This window comes from Lepisma saccharinum, chromosome 29 (assembly GCF_977018435.1).
Source record: "Lepisma saccharinum chromosome 29, izLepSacc3.1, whole genome shotgun sequence".
In the NCBI taxonomy this organism is placed as follows: Eukaryota; Metazoa; Arthropoda; class Insecta; order Zygentoma; family Lepismatidae; genus Lepisma; species Lepisma saccharinum.
The window spans coordinates 45,734,548-45,752,004 of record NC_139257.1 but is presented as its reverse complement, the minus strand read 5'-3'; the positions used below and the strand labels follow the sequence as shown (position 1 = coordinate 45,752,004).

The 17,457-nt window shown below is 35.9% G+C and overlaps 1 protein-coding gene across 2 annotated transcripts; it reads left to right on the top strand.

Moving 5' to 3' along the window:
• Positions 1-30: 30 nt before the first annotated feature.
• Positions 31-10,025, top strand: mRpS18C (mitochondrial ribosomal protein S18C). 2 transcript variants are annotated; one of them, XM_083114434.1, is made up of 4 exons: positions 31-253; positions 4,532-4,677; positions 8,169-8,379; positions 8,831-8,937. In XM_083114434.1, exons 1-4 carry the CDS (start codon positions 223-225, stop codon positions 8,851-8,853), a joined length of 411 nt encoding a protein of 136 aa, XP_082970560.1. In that variant the 5' UTR covers positions 31-222; the 3' UTR covers positions 8,854-8,937. The 2 variants fall into 2 exon arrangements, with proteins under 2 accessions (XP_082970560.1, XP_082970559.1); XM_083114433.1 differs by lacking the exon at positions 8,831-8,937 and adding an exon at positions 9,872-10,025 and having other exon boundaries at positions 36-253.
• Positions 10,026-17,457: the final 7,432 nt, after the last annotated feature.

Below are 17,457 nucleotides of genomic sequence, written 5' to 3'. Positions count from 1 at the left end.
TGATTACAAGATTAAGAAGGTAAATGAAATGACAACTTCTAATTATTAGAACAAAAGCAAATTAATCCCTGACGTGACGACGACGAGAGAAGTCATGAAAGAAACAACAGTGATCCCCTGCACTCAGCATCAAAAATAAATTGACAATAATCTGTGACACACACATGTCTGTCGCAAAGAAAGGACACATAACAAACTAAATATTTTTTACACCCATACAACATGAATGTTTCAGCTCTCCACAAAATTTCTGGTAGGTTGCAGTTTTCAGTGGCGCTCCAACGAGTGTTAAATTTTAATAGTAGTATTTCCTGTTTTATTAGGAATAAATGACTTATCCTATCTTAAGCACAGTACTTAGAGGCCCAACTTCCAGTTGCTGGATGCTTATCTCCTTATCCATATAACTGTTTCACGTGATATGAATTAGTTATATATTCCGCAGACGTCAATGAGAACTAATAACACGCAGCAGATAATTGATGAGAAACTTTCTACGCTTTGACAAAACTGTTTTTGTACCATGTATGTGTGTTACACGGAGCTGCCCCTTTTTGTTACCTAGGTAACGGGCTAGTTCTACCATGAAGGGTCGTTGTCCCACTGTGCCCCAACAGAATTATGTTATTTTTGTAATCTGCAGATTTCTATGTACGTAATGTAAAATTGGTTGCAAGGCGCGGAACACAAATAACTGACAGCGAAAATAACTATCAGTTCCAAACCTAACAATCCTAACCTAACGACATAAAATTATAGCTGCTGTTGTGGAATGTCATGTTCGGTGCTATATTCATTTGCGCAAAGCCTTCTGGCTGTTCCGTTCCAAAGTATGGTAACACACTAAGGTAAAATACATACTTTACTTTGCAATAACACATTTTTGCGAGCTAAAATAAAGTGGCAATGTTCATAAAGAACAAAATTTGGTAAAAATGTACTATCCTTCGGACACCTCTAATTTTTTCGTTTCGTCAATTTTTGACATTCGTACTTACGTATCTGCTTCACGGAACATTCCTGAAGGTGTATCAACGTTGTTTTGATGAAATTAATTGCAATTTTTAACATTATAATTATTTATTGGTCATTGCTAATTTGGCAGGCAAATCTTGACTCACGTTGTCTATCATCAGCTGATATGCAGTATCGTCAGTTGATGTGCAGTGTTTCCAAACTTATGAACCGATAAATGCCGCACAAACTATTCACAAAAGGTTTTTAAGCAAAAATTGATCCACAAGCCATTCATGGAAGGTTAGGTTAGGTAAACAGAAAATTTAATTGAAAAAAAAAAACGCTCACACGTCATCTTGTAAAACTACCGCATGGTTATTACACTGACACTTATTAACCGAAAAATGATTGTTATTAATCCACAAACAATTCACGGAAGGTTAGGTTAGGTTAGGTTCGGTTCAGTTAGGTTAGGCAAACAGAAAATTAAATTGGAAAGAAAAATCCCTCCCACATGTCATCTTGTAAATCTACTGTGTGGTTGCTACACTGACAGGGGGTTACGTAATCAAACGCACGGAACATTTGATTCACGTAGTCGATGGTAATGGTGACATGAGCTATCGTGCAACGGAGATACATGAATGTCGAAAAATACCTTATTTACAGACCGAATAAGTTGCACAATTCGAAAAAACACTTTCCTCAGCTTCAGAAAGTCCACAAGAACTAAATTCTGTAAGTACTTCCTCGTCTTTTCTCCAATAAATTTCAAGAAATGTGTTTCCGGTTTATCTAATCGTTACCAAATAGCTATTTCACTTTCTTGAGAGGGTATAGAGGGTCAAGGGTACCCTTCCATGTTCGACTTTTACCTTTCTCCCCATAGACCATTCGATTCTCCCACTATACCCATGCTCCACTGTCATATAGAGCTACCACAAACAAGAGAACCTTTGTCTAAAGTCATTCGCGCACCTTCCCCTCAATCCGTTAAGCTTGGGCCATAAGGAAGCATGCTCCACTCTCCCCTTTCCCCGCCTCATGGGAGTACGGTTCACAGGAGTCGCAGGTCTGCGCACGTTTTTTTGCTGGTAGTTCTACTATAGCTCTCGTCAGCCATGACCTGTTCCTTCTTTGCAAGAGCAGGTTGTTCATTCTTTTTCACCTGACATGAACACTGGTTAGGTGGTTCTTCGTGGTCATCCAAAGCGTACCTTCCGTTATCTGCTACCAAATTCGTCCCTGTCAAATCATTCACTGCTTCTGCACAGAAAGGTTTTCCCTGTTGGATTGTTCGCATAAAGTGCACCATCCTTGGCCTTTGAATCTCTCAGTAAAATTTTGTTTATTTGCAGGTATGCACAATTAACACTGTTTGCTTTCCAAATTCCATACATTTGGAGTTTTTGAATGAAAAGTAAATTATGATGAGGATTTTAAGATATGTTTTTTTAATAAATTATTTTGAAACAGTTTATTTTAGACAAATACATCCGTTGTTGTCACAGGATCTCTCTATTTGGGGATATTCATCAAAATTGCAAAAGGTGTTGATTTGGCAAAACAAGAACCTTAAAAGTCATGAAAAATGTCTCACTTTATGATAAATGAAAATACCTAATATTTTTATTGATTTGCAAATACTGCCACTACCTTGTATGTACTTACTTGAAACTCCGTGCTTCATCATGTAAATGTGAATATTTTTTTTAAAAATATGGATATAGCCTACATAAATATAATACCAGAAGTCAAAACAAAGGTAAGAATTGACAATATAGAGAAAGTCTCCAATTTTGTTAATTTTCGGTATGCTAACTAATTTTGGCCTCCAAATCACGAATCTGTTGTTAAAAACCGGGGGTCATTTCTGGAAATTGTACATTTTGATGAAACATTGTTCTTTAGCCCCAAAAACCATCCACAGGTAGCCCCACGAATCATTCACATGAGGTTAGTTTAGGCCTGTTAGGTTAGGTTCGATTAGCATTCATTTCACCTCTAAATTCATCGAAAAAATAGGGTTCGTACTAGAATTGAACATCATAAATCATTTTCTTCTAAAACAACAGCGTGGTTGGAAACAATGACAGGAGATTACATTTTCGTTCGTAAAACTACGCATATACACCTATATATATAAAAAAATTCAATCAGGTTTTTTTCAAATTTCCAGACGTGACCCCCTGGTTTTTTACAACAGATTCATGATTAGTAGGCCAAAATTAGTTAGTATACCGAAAATTAACAAAATTGGAGACTTTCTCTATATTGTCAATTCGCTCCAAAACAAAATCCATTTATACTAGGCTGAACATAATATTTTGACCCCAAAACGGGACATTTCAAAGAGAACAGTTTAAGCCCCCACCTGAAAAAATAAATAGTAAAAATAGTACATCATAAACAATAAATGAAATATGATCAAAAGGTATTAATGATTATAATCTTGATCTGGTCCCTTCTGATCAATCTTTGATGTTTGTCCTATACTTAGGTTGGTGAATGCCAGAAGTATTTGTCTTTTGAGTTTATGTCAAGATGCAGGAATTTAAATTCTTATTGTATTGAAACGACATGTACAAGCTTATGCACTGCTCTGCAAATATTATTATGAAACACACACAAAACAGTACAACCTGCGACGTGAGCTGACTTAAACATTAAACTGCTGTCTGTTTGAACGTTTTCGATGACATTAATTTTGATTATTATGAAGTGCTCAAAATGCAGTCCAGCTGGTTTGCCACAGTGCTGCAATGGTAAAAGTTGAAAAGTTCTATCATTTTTTTTTTAGAGCTAGAAATGTCTCTCAAATTTAGACTTATTTTTAAGTTAACTTCTAGACTTTTATAAAATGGAAAAAATAGTGGTATTTTAATGATATTGATAGGCCTCTGAAACGGGACTGTCTCGTTCAAAACAGGATATATGGTCACCCTAATTTAAACTCAGTTCGCACAACTAAAACACAAAATACCAAGGTACAAATTTTCACCAACAACTATCAGTTCCTCTTCTGAAATTGCTTCAATTACTTTTCTGATATGTCTGATAAAAAATGTCTGTTTGTTGTGCAAGGCTCCAGAGGGATTTTTGAAAAGTGAGTTCCAATCGTGCTCCAAAGTCGTCTAGTTTCTCCCCAGTAAGCACACGCCATTTACCCTTCGCTTCTTATCACGGAAGACTCAACAGTGAAAGGCACTGTAGATTGTATGTAACATTTGGTCTCCGGTAAGTGCGCAACGGGTCATTACTTATATTTTCAGCATCATCTTGTAGCAATGCACATCATGGCCAAATATGGTTTTTAGAACCAACTACAGATGTTCTGCAGGAAGGGTCTTTTCGAGGTGTGTGAACACATTGAAGAACAATTCCTAAAAAAACAATTCTTCGTATTCCTTCAATTTAAACACACCACAAATTTTACATTCATTTTGAATGCTTCCATCTTCCACACATTGTGTCAAAATCATTCAGCATTCAGAAATGGGAACAACAAGTTCCTAACCATTTCTATAGTATTAGAGTGAAATAATCTTTTCTATTTTTCTTCTTCTTTTTTTAGGACTGTCCATACGGATTCTTTCAAGCAGCCTACCAAGAATACAAAGAAATGTCTCCTCCATGGGAGCAGCACACCCTGAGAATCCTTTTAAGAAGGAAGAGGAAGAACTAGAAAAAAAAATTCTTAAGGATCGAGAAAATGACATGGTAAAAATTGACCATAATAATAAGACACCTCCAGGAATGTTTCTCATTGGGGCAAAGTGAGGAGCATTTACTGGATGCTGCCTTTTCTACTATGTCTGCCAACAAAAAAAAAAAATCTCACTCATTCCAGTCAACAAAGTTATTTCAAGCTCTACTTTTTGCTGCGTAGCTCTATCTGTCCACCAATCGTCTTCGAGTGTGTGTGCCTGATGAGTGTCAACAACCTCAGTTGCAAAGTAAAAGCTGTAGGGCTAACATCGCTCTCTCATTAGCACATTGCCAAGCGTAGGTCTGTTTTCGTCAGTTGTTATTAGCTTGTTTGGGTGTTTTTGTGTACTATTTTCTGGTAACACTTCCATATTGTGGAGACACCTAGAAATCATTTATTTCACACTTTTTTACATTGCTAACATACAATTCTGCATTGCGGAAAGTCTCTTTAGGTGTAATAATGAATTTCTAACGGGAATAAGGTATATTTCTTAAATTTACGAGTACTTACTGTTCTTCCTTTTCTCAGTTCTCTTAACATGCAATATGGCGATAGCGTACTGGTTCATCGCGCGATGTGGCAGTGTTTTGTCGATTTGGAGTGTGAATGCAGTGTTTCAAACTTATTCACTGAAAAATACCTAATTTCATGGCTGGATTGGAAATTATGGTAATACCTCGTTAGCCCCACAAACCATTTCTGGTAAGGTTAGTTTCAGTTAGGTTAGGTTAGGCAAACATAGTTAAAAAACTTCACGACGCATCCTAGACACATCGTCATCTTGCAAAAACACAGCGTGGTTTTCAACAGTTATTGGGGGTTACGTCATCTAAAACATGTGAACATCTTGTTCAAATGCAGAAAGCAAATGGCAGCAACATCAATTTCGTGTCGGAGAGATATTTTCCCAGAAGAAAACATGAATTGGCGTTGAAAAGGATAAAAACTACATTCCCGAACCTCAACAACGCTACAGAAAATGATTTCCATAAGTACTTTTTTCTGTAAAAAGTAAGAAATCCGTCTCCGCTATACGGAAGTGTTACCTATTTTTCCATGCTTGGTGTACTATTGTACAACTTTTATCCAGTTACGGATAAAAGTCTCTCCACAGTTTTACAGTACGTTTGGCAACATGTGGGGTATCCACTGATTTGGTTCACCCTGCCAGCAACATTCGGGTGCCTTGTGACCCAAGCTGCCACTGGAAATGCAAGCAGTATAAGTGCGAGATATCAAACAAGAGGCACACACAGTAAAAGTTCATAATATAGAAGGAGATTTCTTCTGGTTAAAGTCATCAATGTTTCCATGCGAGTCAATCAATGTAAAATCACAATTTTGTTAAAGCTTTATATTTTCACCGTAGGTGCCCTTATTAGTAACCTACTCAAAAATATTTTCATTTTTTAAAATCTCCAACCATCTTTGAATTGGATGCATTTACTTCACTGCTGTTACCATTTATAGTAGTGATTCCTGTATGGATTGTTTCGAAGGTAGAAAAATTATGTTTTTAAGTGTCCTAAAGCCGATATCTGGGCTTTCAGAAAATGTTTGTACATTAAAGAAAATACTTGGCTATCTGTAATTTTACAGGCAGTAAAGGTAGTCATCAGAATTATGAATTTTGCTGATTTTAAAGGTTTGTGAAATTGAGGACACTTTAATATCACAGCTGGTAATTTTTGTACAAAACTGTGGCAAGAGCATTTTTGGAAATGATGAAATGAAGCTGAGGTTAATCCGGATCAGTCGGGCTCGCTGTAGCCACGTCACCGGTCGCAGGTGAACGGGATACTCACCCTTGCTTTTCAGGCATATTTCACTGTATTTTTTATTGTTTGTACTTGAAATGATATGTTTTTATAACCCTTTTTATTCATTACGTTTTTGTTTCAAAATGTTTATTTGTTTTTAAACAGCATAGTATACATCGTCGAAGCCAACAAGTCTCAGCGTTAACAAAAAGTGCATGTTCCTCTGAGGTAGTTCCATGTGATCTCCAGAAATCTGATGTGATATAAAATCACTGCGACACTTTTCGAATTTTCTATTGACACGACAAGAACATTTGTACGAAAACTCACTAGAAACAGGATAGACCTATTGACTAAATAATGCACAAATGTAAATAATAAAAAAAAAAGAACGTAATCGGTCGCGTGTGAGCTCTGCGCTCACACTGACAACACTATTTCCACAAAAATGGTGTGTCTAATAATGTCATTTACGCCATCTCATAAAAATGTGATCAGGTCGCTCGTGAAACTCTAAAAGTCAGCTAGAGAGCACCACATGCCAATATTTTAAATACTGTTAAAATGGCACTTCATTAAAGTTTAAAGTGAGCATGGTGCTCACCCGCGACCGATCGTGGGCCCTTCATGACAATAGTTTGCTCCAAAATTGGAAATTTTTTAAAATTAATGAATTTCAAGGTCAAGTACAAAGGGGGACCAGACAAGAAATTGAGTCTGCCATGGTTGAGGTGCAGTGTAAAAACATGAATCTCAAGATGATTGTCAATTATAAACCCACTTCTCAACTGTGCATCCAGGAAAGGCCATGAAATATGCGCAACCTAGAAATCTCACCTTACCCCAATCTCACGCATTCATGGAGGTGTTTATTTTTGTGAATTTGTGTTTTGCATGTGTAACCATGAGTTTCTTTTTTTATTAATTCATTCTTCACCTTTTGCCACTTTAAAACATATTTAAGCAGCACCTGCTGTGAAGAATGCGCTTGTGTGTTAATGATGACTGTGCAGAAATGTATTTGTAAAGAAAGCTTAGACACAATATTGAAGGATTAAAATCTAGTCACATTTGATCTACTTAGTGAGCCATGGTGCTCTAGTTGGTAGGATGTTTGACTTCCACGTGGGATACCCAGGTTCAATTCCCAGAGTTCGTGATCTAAGGTCAGAATTTTTCTGGTTTGTCCCGGCATAACATGGCTCTGGGGCTCACCCAGCCTCAAATCAATGGGTACCTTGGGGCAACTCTGGAAGGGGGTGTTAAAGGTGGCCAGAGCATGGTGCTGATCTCATAACCTCCAAAATGGTCGAGATCGAGAATGTGTGCGGCCCTACCCCCACATCCCCTGATGTCTTCATGCCACGGTGCTCTATGCACGGATTACTTTACGTTGATCTACTTTGTAATGGGCATGTGCATTATAAATTGTTAATCCAGTACGATTCCCAGTCTAACAGTCCTATGCTTTTTTAATTGAACATAAGACTTCTCCTCTCCATTGTTGGCTAATTACGATGATAAGATGAGTGATTAGTACTTGAAATTGATGAAGGACATTCACAAAGAACAAGCATGCCTAGGCATGTATTTGGACCCGGGAACCACTTAATGTGTTCTGCCACTGGACCAGTCCTAAATATCCTATCCAAGTTCTTACACAACATCATTCAAACATTTCTTTACATGTTATTATTTGGCTGTTTCTCTTGATATGACTCTTTACCACTTTTTTGCAGCCTGTGGAAGGTCTGGTAAATCCATATCGGAAAGAGAAGCCCGAGTGTATGCTTTGCAAACACCAGATCATTCCAGACTACAAGAATGTGAAGCTTCTTTCCCAGTTTGTTTCCCCATATACAGGTCGCATATATGGAAGGCATATAACAGGTCTTTGTAAAAAAATGCAAGAGTTAGTTGAACATGAAATATGGAAGGCTCAGGTTTCAGGTAAGTACTTTTTATTACCTTTCACTTTTTGACCTTTGCTAATTGTCATCAATAATATCTGTATTAACAATGCCCTTTTGTAATATTCATATTTTGCACAGTGCGAATTACTCACTTTTAGTAAACAATAAAATTTCAGATAAAATATAAAAAAAAAACATTTACTTACGATATGTGAGTATGCTTCGTTGGTGAAAGCAACGTTTTGGGGTCTTATGGCCCCCTTCCTCAGGCTTCTTCCTAGGCACGTATCAAACCACCATGCCACATCAAGTTACGTCAAACAAGGAATAGGGTAACAGGATTAAATTGGTAAAAAAAATTGTTAAAACTTGCCCTTGCCTCGATGCATTATACCATGCCCTTTTCATTCTACCTTAAAAACCCCGGAAAACGTATAAAAATAAAACTTAAAACTGTTAAACTACATTCTCCTCACTCTTCCATGTAGGTACCCATTGGTCCTCCTTGTAGAATGCCTAGGAAGAACCCTGAGGAAGGGGACGGTAAGAACCCCGAAACGTCGTTTTCACCAAGGAAGGATACTCACATATAAGTAAATGTTTTTTTTATATATATTTTATATGAAATTTTATTGTTCCTTTTGTAATAACTTAAAGGATATTTTCTTGGAATTTATTAATCAACTTTTTAAGTCTGTTTGTTCGTTAAATTCAATGTCATGATCATCTTAAGTTTTATTGTGATTACATCATCATCAGTCATGGCATACGTAACAAAACATTTGGAATTCAAGCACCATAGAGGTTAAAGTTACCTTACCATCATGTTTCTGATGAAATTTAGCTTATTGTGGTAACATATCCTATCAAGACATTCTCATTGTCTCCATTATGTATAAGAGACATTTAAGTCATTTTTCTATTTACAGTACATAATTATTTTAAAAGAGTGTTCCCACACACATAGGCCACCTTGGGGTAGTTATCAGCTACATTTTTTTCAGTTAGACTTGTCTTTGAACCTTTGAGTTATCTGTTGTCAGAAGTAGCACACTACTGTAGTTAACTACAAAATTTGTAGTTGTGGTCATGGACGTCTGCAGGATTTTTTCCAGCGGGGCAAAGAAGGCACATTTTCCCCCAAAATAGTGTTGTTCCCTAAAAGAAACATTGCTTATGGTGTTCATGCGATAAATAACACTTATTATTGTGGCTAAAATGAAATTATATGTGTGAAATACATAATTTTTGGTTGACTTTCATTTTCCAGGGGTGGCACCCCCCCCCCCCTTTCTGGATGCCCATAGTTGTGGTAGCACATTTGAAATATTTATGGTAATTTAATTTCAGTAGCTATAAATAAAATAGGGTTTATGAAATGCAACCTAGTACTTATTTACATGATTGTTCCATGAATAATAGCAATTTTTCCCCATGACAAATTTAAGTGCTCAAATTTTATTTCAATTTATGATTGGAAGTAGTTTTTGTGGATGTTTTGGAAGTTAATATGGGCCTTTTTTTTTTAGGTCACATGGCTGCATATTTAAAAGAAGTGTGCTTTTTGAAAGATCCTAAATTGTTTGATCCAGATAATCCTCTGAGGCCACACCGTTTTTAGTGCATGTGCAATAGTTAGTGATGTTATGTAAAGTAATTTTTCAAATAAAAATGTACAAAATGCATTGGATTTTTGTTTTTCTTAAACGCTTAAATGCACAGCAGTATTTTGCAGTAATTGTGTTGGTTTTTGTTTGTCTTGTGTGCGTGTAGGGAAGAAAGGGTTTGAATAAATGACCCGACAACAAAGAAGGTTACGCCTGTATTTCTGCCACTTGTGGCTAATCACAGTAAAGGGGCACTCACAAGTGACATACCCAGACTGGAAATAGAACCTGGTACCTGCTGTGGCGAGTCTGCTACTTGGCAAAGATGATTTAAATCCGTTTTTGTGTTGTAAATTGTTCTGTATATTTTGCTGAATGTTAACTTAGTTTTCCACATATAGCTATTGTTTCCTGATAATACAGTACATAAATCTGGCTTGAATGGCAATGCTCGACCTACAGTACCAAAAATACAGCTTCCGATTGGCCTGCCACTCACACTGGGACACCCTCTAAACGAGCTCTTTCTCTACCAACCTTCAGCCAATGTTGGGTGCGACAAGATAAATGTATTTGTGCACATTGATTGAACAAGATAAATGTATTTGTGCACATTGATTGAACAAGATAAATGTATTTGTGCACATTGATTGAACAAGATAAATGTATTTGTGCACATTGATTGAACAAGATAAATTTATTTGTGCACATTGATTGAACAAGATAAATGTATTTGTGCACATTGATTGAAAATATCTTTCAGTAGGTGCTTGGTGTGATATAAATACTTCTGTATTGCTGTGGATTATACGATGAAAAATTGTGATTCTTGAAGGCAGCAAGTGTCTGGCATCTTTTGATTGGTTTATTTTACTTCACTTTTCATACACTTTGGCTAATTGCATATATTACGATGATGAAATTCATGAAAAGATGCTCATAAAGAACACCTATACCCAGGCTAGGAATTGAACCCGGGACCCCTGTCATCGTAGAATGCTATGCTAACCACTCCAGCATGGAGGCTGGCAAGCATCTTTTGCGGTCTGATACAGTCGAGTTGAATAAGAAAATAACTGTTTTTTTTTTACAACAGGCTTCAGAAGTTGATGACATGTATTGTCGTCGTTCATTTAGATATCTCTGTGGATGGATTCCGTAAAGATATTATATTTTTCTTATTGCTGGTACCTGTACAGTCAACGGCAAAGATAATGGTAGGCAAATTGTCCACTGCTATTTTCATTACTTTTTTATTCTACATCCTGTGTTGTTTTAAGGAATGAAACTATGTTGGTTCGAAGCAGACATTGTTCTCTGCTTATTGACATCTTTATTTCAATTCATTGTCATCACATTGTGTAATTCAGACCGAATAAAAATGATGGTGGACAATTTGCCTACTGTTTATTTTGCCGTTGGGTGTACAATAAATGTAATACTATCAAATTGCATCCAAAAAATAAGAGTATGGTTTCCCCAACATACTCATCCAGCAGAACTAGTGTGTAGAACTTATTTTTAACCTATTTCTTTGCCAAAATTGGCAAAACACAATGGTACACTTAACTCCCAACTCACCCAAACTTCAAAGTCTATTGCCTACATGATACAGAAAGAAATATTAGAAGTGTACTTCTAAACCACTGATCTAAGAAATTTGCTGCTTCCCAAAGCCATAGGCACTCCCTCCATTCCCACCACAATTAAGTTTATGAATTCGCCCAATCTTAAGTCTTTATGGTGCCCAGGTTCCAGAGCACATAGGTTCCTCCCTTCAAACAAAGTTCAGTGGAACCTAGATTTTTTGCAGGGGGACCAAAATGAAAAATCCTTAAATGCAGGAAAGTGTAAACTTGGGGAACATAAAATTGGAGTTCCACTGTATGGGACTACCTTCACTCACTTGTTTGTGTGTTTACAGTGGGATATACATATTTTTTTTATATAAATGTATATTTGGTTGTAGCTTTGCTGCTATGCACCAGTTACATTTGCTTTACATTTTATAATTTTATAATATAATATATTCTCTCACAATATAGTAGTTTTTAAGTACATATATTATTTTCTTCGTTGGGTTCCTCAAAAGCGTTGACAAGGCGTATGGGACATTATATCCTGCTTCTTTTAGGTCTCTAAAGAAATAATCACTTGTAGTTGCATTAAGATGACATTCAAATATAATATGATCAGGTGTTCCTTCAGTTGCACCACACTGACAGATTGGGGATTGAACAATCTTCCTAGTGTACAGGTCTTTAGGGGCTAGGGTGTAATTTAGCCGACATCTAAGAAGACTTGTAAAAGAGTTTCTTGAAAGGGTAATGTCTTGATACCATGGTTCTTTAGGTATAAGTGGTTGAATTGAATAATATTTTTTCCCATTAGTCTTCCCTGTAATTGTCCATTGTTTCTGCCAACTTTTCAACAATTCTGTTTTAGCATGCGACTAGCAATTTTGCAGAAAATTTGATCCGAAGCGATCGGTGACTTGATTCTTCAGCTGCGTACTTGGCTAATGTGTCTGCTATGTGGTTCCCTTCTATGGATGTATGCCCAGGAGTCCAGACAAAAGAAATACTCTTCTGAATCCCATTTGATATTTTGGTATTATATTGTTATATTCAATCCACCAAGTAATTCTATTAAGTATAAGATGTTCATAAATTTTTGATAAGCATGACGCTAGTGCTATTGGCCGATAATTTTTTGAACATCCTGGTGTTTTTCCTGGTTTAAGGATTGGAATTATAACAATTTCCTTCCATTGAAGGGGAACTTGTCCACTATTCCATATCACTTTATAAAGTTCTAATCTATTCCCAGTTGCGGTAAGTTTTGTATACATTCATATGATATGCCATCCAGTCCTGGTGACGACGAAGGTTTCCTTTCACTTATAACTTTTCTTAATTCTGCACTGGTATATGGACATTCCAATGTTGATGGTGTGAATTCATTCATTGAATTTAATATGGCATTAAAATCACAGTCGCTGGAGTCTGGTGTTAGGGTTTGATGAAATTCTGTTATCCATTTACTCCTTGTCGCCTCCATGATATCTACTAATATTATTGGCAATACACATTCTGTTCATAACTTTCCACGTTGTGGTTAAGGATGATTCATTTGTTAATGAGGAACAAAACTTTTTCCAAAACTCTGCCTTAATTTGCCTTAAGTAACTTTGAGTTTTGGCTGCTGTTTCTTTGTACTTCCAGAAATAGTTCTTTGTTGGGTTTTCTTTATATTTGATGAATGCATTTTGTCTAGCGTTTATCAATTTCTGGCCGTTTGTCGTCCACCACGGAGCAATCTTTATTTTCGAGTCACGTTGACGGGGAATTGTAGATTTGTTCAAATTCTCTTTAACTAATGATGCATAGTTTTCATAATCTTTCCCTAAATTTTGTTGTTGGTAATTTTCAATAGAGAGATTGGTTTGTCTTGAAAATTTGTTCCAGTTAATATTTTTAGAATAGTATGGACGTGTTGGTCTTTCCGGAAGATTACTAGATATAAGTGTTGTACCTATATTTGAATCAAATGATATCAAAATTGGAAGATGATTACTATTATATGGATTTTGCAGAACTCTCCGGTTAATATTGGCAACTATATTCTATGTCACGAGTGTTATATCAGGGGCACTAGGATTTTCATTTGGTCTCGAGATATATGTGGGAGTGTCATCGTTTAGTATTGTTACATTTGGCTCTTGAATGTATCTGCACAGAGATTTCCCTGACATATCTGAACCATAACAACCCCACAATGGATGATGTGCATTAATATCCCCTCCAATTATAATAGAAGTGTTTGCCAGAACTTGTGGGAAGAGATTACACCAGAACGAATACAGCAATTTAGACGAAGGTGGATTATATAGTGTAACAAATGTAGTACTTTCTATTTTAACTCCAACTATTTGAATATTATCAGGCATATTCCTTAAATGTATTACTTCATTAACTAACTAACTAACTCTCTAGCCTTCTTAAACCCGAAGGTTCATGGCTGCAGCAACACAGGCCTTCCATCTTTCCCTATCTTGAGCAAGATCTATATACTCTTTTCCATCCCTACCGATTTCCCTTAGGTCCATCTCAACGTTGTCCCTCCATCTTCGTCTTGGCCTTCCTACAGGTCTCTTACCATCAGGTTTCCCAACAAGAATCCTGTAAACTCCTCTTTCCTCTCCCATTCGTGCCACATGGCCTGCCCACCTAAGTCTTCTTGATTTAATTATTCTAATAATATCTGGACATGAATACAAATTATGTACTTCTAAATTATGTAACCTTCTCCACTCACCTGTCTCCTCATCCCTTTTAGGTCCAAAGATTTTCCTAACGATTTTATTTTCAAATACTCGCAATTTATGTTCCTCTTTCAATGTTAGGGACCAAGTTTCACATCCATATAATACTACAGGCAAAATTACTGTTTTGTATATTTTAACTTTTAGTTTCTTAGATATTAAACGAGAAGACAAAAGTTTATGAAGAGAGAAGTAACATGCATTTCCTGAATTAAGCCTACTTTTTATTTCCTCTTTAATATAATTTTCATTTGTTAATATTACTCCTAAGTATTTGCATTTGGAAACTGGTTCAAACGAGTTGTTATCAATAATTAGATTTTGATTATTACTTAACACTTGGTTTCGGCCTGTAAGCATATATTTAGTTTTCTCTTTGTTAACTTCCAAACCTATCACTTTAGCAGTTTTGAAAAATATTTTAGCATTATTCTTAATTGTATTCACATCATCCCCCAGTAAGTCTACATCATCTGCATATGCTAACAACTGAGTCACACCATTTAATTTTAGTTCTTCTTTAGTTTCTTTAACCTTCCTAACAGCATATTCTAAGGCAAAATTAAAGAGCAATGGAGATAATGCATCTCCTTGTTTTAACCCATCATGAATTGTAAATTTGTCAGACATATTAATACCCACATGAATTTTACTTTCTATTTCACTGGTGCATATTTTTATCATACTAACAAGCTTCTTAGGTATTCCAAACTCTACTAATATATTATATAATTTATCTCTTTTGACCGAATCATATGCTTTTTTGAAATCAATGAATAGCTGATGGACATTTTGATTATATTCCCACTTTTTTTCAAGTGTCTGTCTGATGTGAAAAAGTTGATCTGTTACATTTAAATCCACATTGATAATCACCTATAATTTCATTAGCATATGGGGTTAGTCTTGTTAAAAAAATATTAGACAATATTTTGTATGTTGTTGAGAGTAGAGAAATTCCATGGTAATTATTGCAGTTCATTTTATCACCTATTTTAAACACAGGAACAATTATGGATTCTTTCCACTGTTGAGGGATTTCTTCTGTATTCCATATTAAACAAATTAATTTATGAATTTGACATATTAATGAATTTCCACCATATTTAATTAACTCAGCTGGTATTAAATCAATGCCAGGTGCTTTGTTATTCGTTAGCCTTTTAATAGCATCTTTAACTTCAGTCAAGTTAAGTTCTGGAACTAAAGGTTCTGCTGTGTGTACTTCATTTACTTCTGATTTATCTCCTACATGGACATTTAAAAGGTCATTAAAGTAGTTCTTCCATCTATTTAGAATATCGCTTGGGTCAGCTAGAAAATCACCGTTTTTATCTTTTATCAAGTTTACTGTTGCCACCCCTTTCTAAACTCATTTTCACCTTTATATAAATCTCTGATATTTTTATTTTTGCTGTTTGTTTCAATTTCGTTAATTTTGCTTTTCACGTAATCTCTTTTTTTACTTCTACTTCATACCTATAATTATTTTTAATCCCTATGGCCACTCCACCATATCAGTCATCTGTTGTGTCTTATCCAGTGGTATCCATAGGCTTTATTTGATTCGGGTTTCAACCACGTTTCTTGAATTAATATAATGTCTGCTGGGTAAAAGTGAATAATGTTTCCTAGACTGTGTATATTTGGAATTATGCTTCTAATATTCCATTGCTACAACAGACCAATCCTGTTTCATGTTATGTGATGACGAGCTATTGGCGAAGTTGCATATTCCTGCTAGATACTTAGAAAAATTTGTTAAAAAAGGGTCATTCATTGATGATCCACAATCTGAACTCGCTTGCATTTTCTGCGATAGTGGAAGTAATTTGTCTTTTTGATCTATAGCCAAGTTCATTGAACCACTCTGCTGCTTTTCTTTCCAATGTGGTTTTATTTTGTCAATTTACCCCCCAGGGTTTCCCCCAGGTACCCATGTTATTCGACGCTGGGTGGGCACCGGGGCCGCTTCCTACGTTAGAAAAGTTCCCGGATTTGAACCGGCTGGGGATCGAACCCGGGACCTTTAGCATGGTATTCAGATGCATTACCGACTGAGTCACCATGGCCACCTTGATCTACAGATCCAAAATAGAAATTACATGTTCATGTTTCCGTGAGAAGAAACTAACTGGAACATTCTTGTGTAAGAATGTACAATGCATTTTTTTGAAATTTTCTCCTAAGAGGATAAAGATCATGTTCAAACAATGATGATATGAAGGTAAGGTAAAGTTCCCTGTGCATATAGCAAGATGTTATGAAAGAAGACAAGCTATTCAATATGGTTTTAACACTAACAAAACAAACCAAATTAGGAAATGAACACATGGAAATATGAAAAGTTGAGAAAGGTGAAACCTGTTTAAAAGTGATTTGTTTCTATTCTATTCCAGATGGATGTTTAGAATAAAATTGCAGAAGTATTTGACATTACAATTATTTTTAAATCTACCAATAAGTTTGGAATCCAAAGGATTATGGAATGTAATTTGTTCATGTTGAGGGGCAAATGACATGCAAAATAGGAAAGAGGTGGCAAGAACGTGATTTAGACGATACAAATTTAGACCCAAGAGTGCACTTATCTGGTTATGTCATTGGGGAGAAATGTGGTAAGATGGGGGGGGGGGGGTTAATGGGAGATTTTGTTCATTGCAACAAAGTGGAAGTTTAGGTCCACTTGATACACACATGGGATAATTGGGACTAGGCCTACAGTTTAAGGTGGGATCCAAACCTCGATGTGCCTCCAGTATGCCATCAAGGAGGTCCCAAGGATGGCACCATGGAGTTTTTTTTCTTGTTTTTTTTCAGAGGTGGGGTACGTCACTACATTTGAAGTTTATTCCAACTGAAGAAATCAAGCAAAACACTAAAGAAAAATATTTTGAATTATTTGATGATATTTAGGATTTATAATTAAAGTTTGATAAGATTTCCATGGCTATTCATTTCATATTTAAACAAATTGTTGGTCTCTAACAATTTAACGTTACTGACAGGATTCATTTATGTTTTTGTTAAATTTCCTATTGTTATACCTGCAACACTGATCAAACTACAAGGAGCACGAGAGACACATTAAACTAAAAGATATGTTTAAACACTTGTAATAACCATGAACTAGAACAGGGTGACTACCAAAATAACAAATCCAAAATTCTTGACTCTTTCCTGA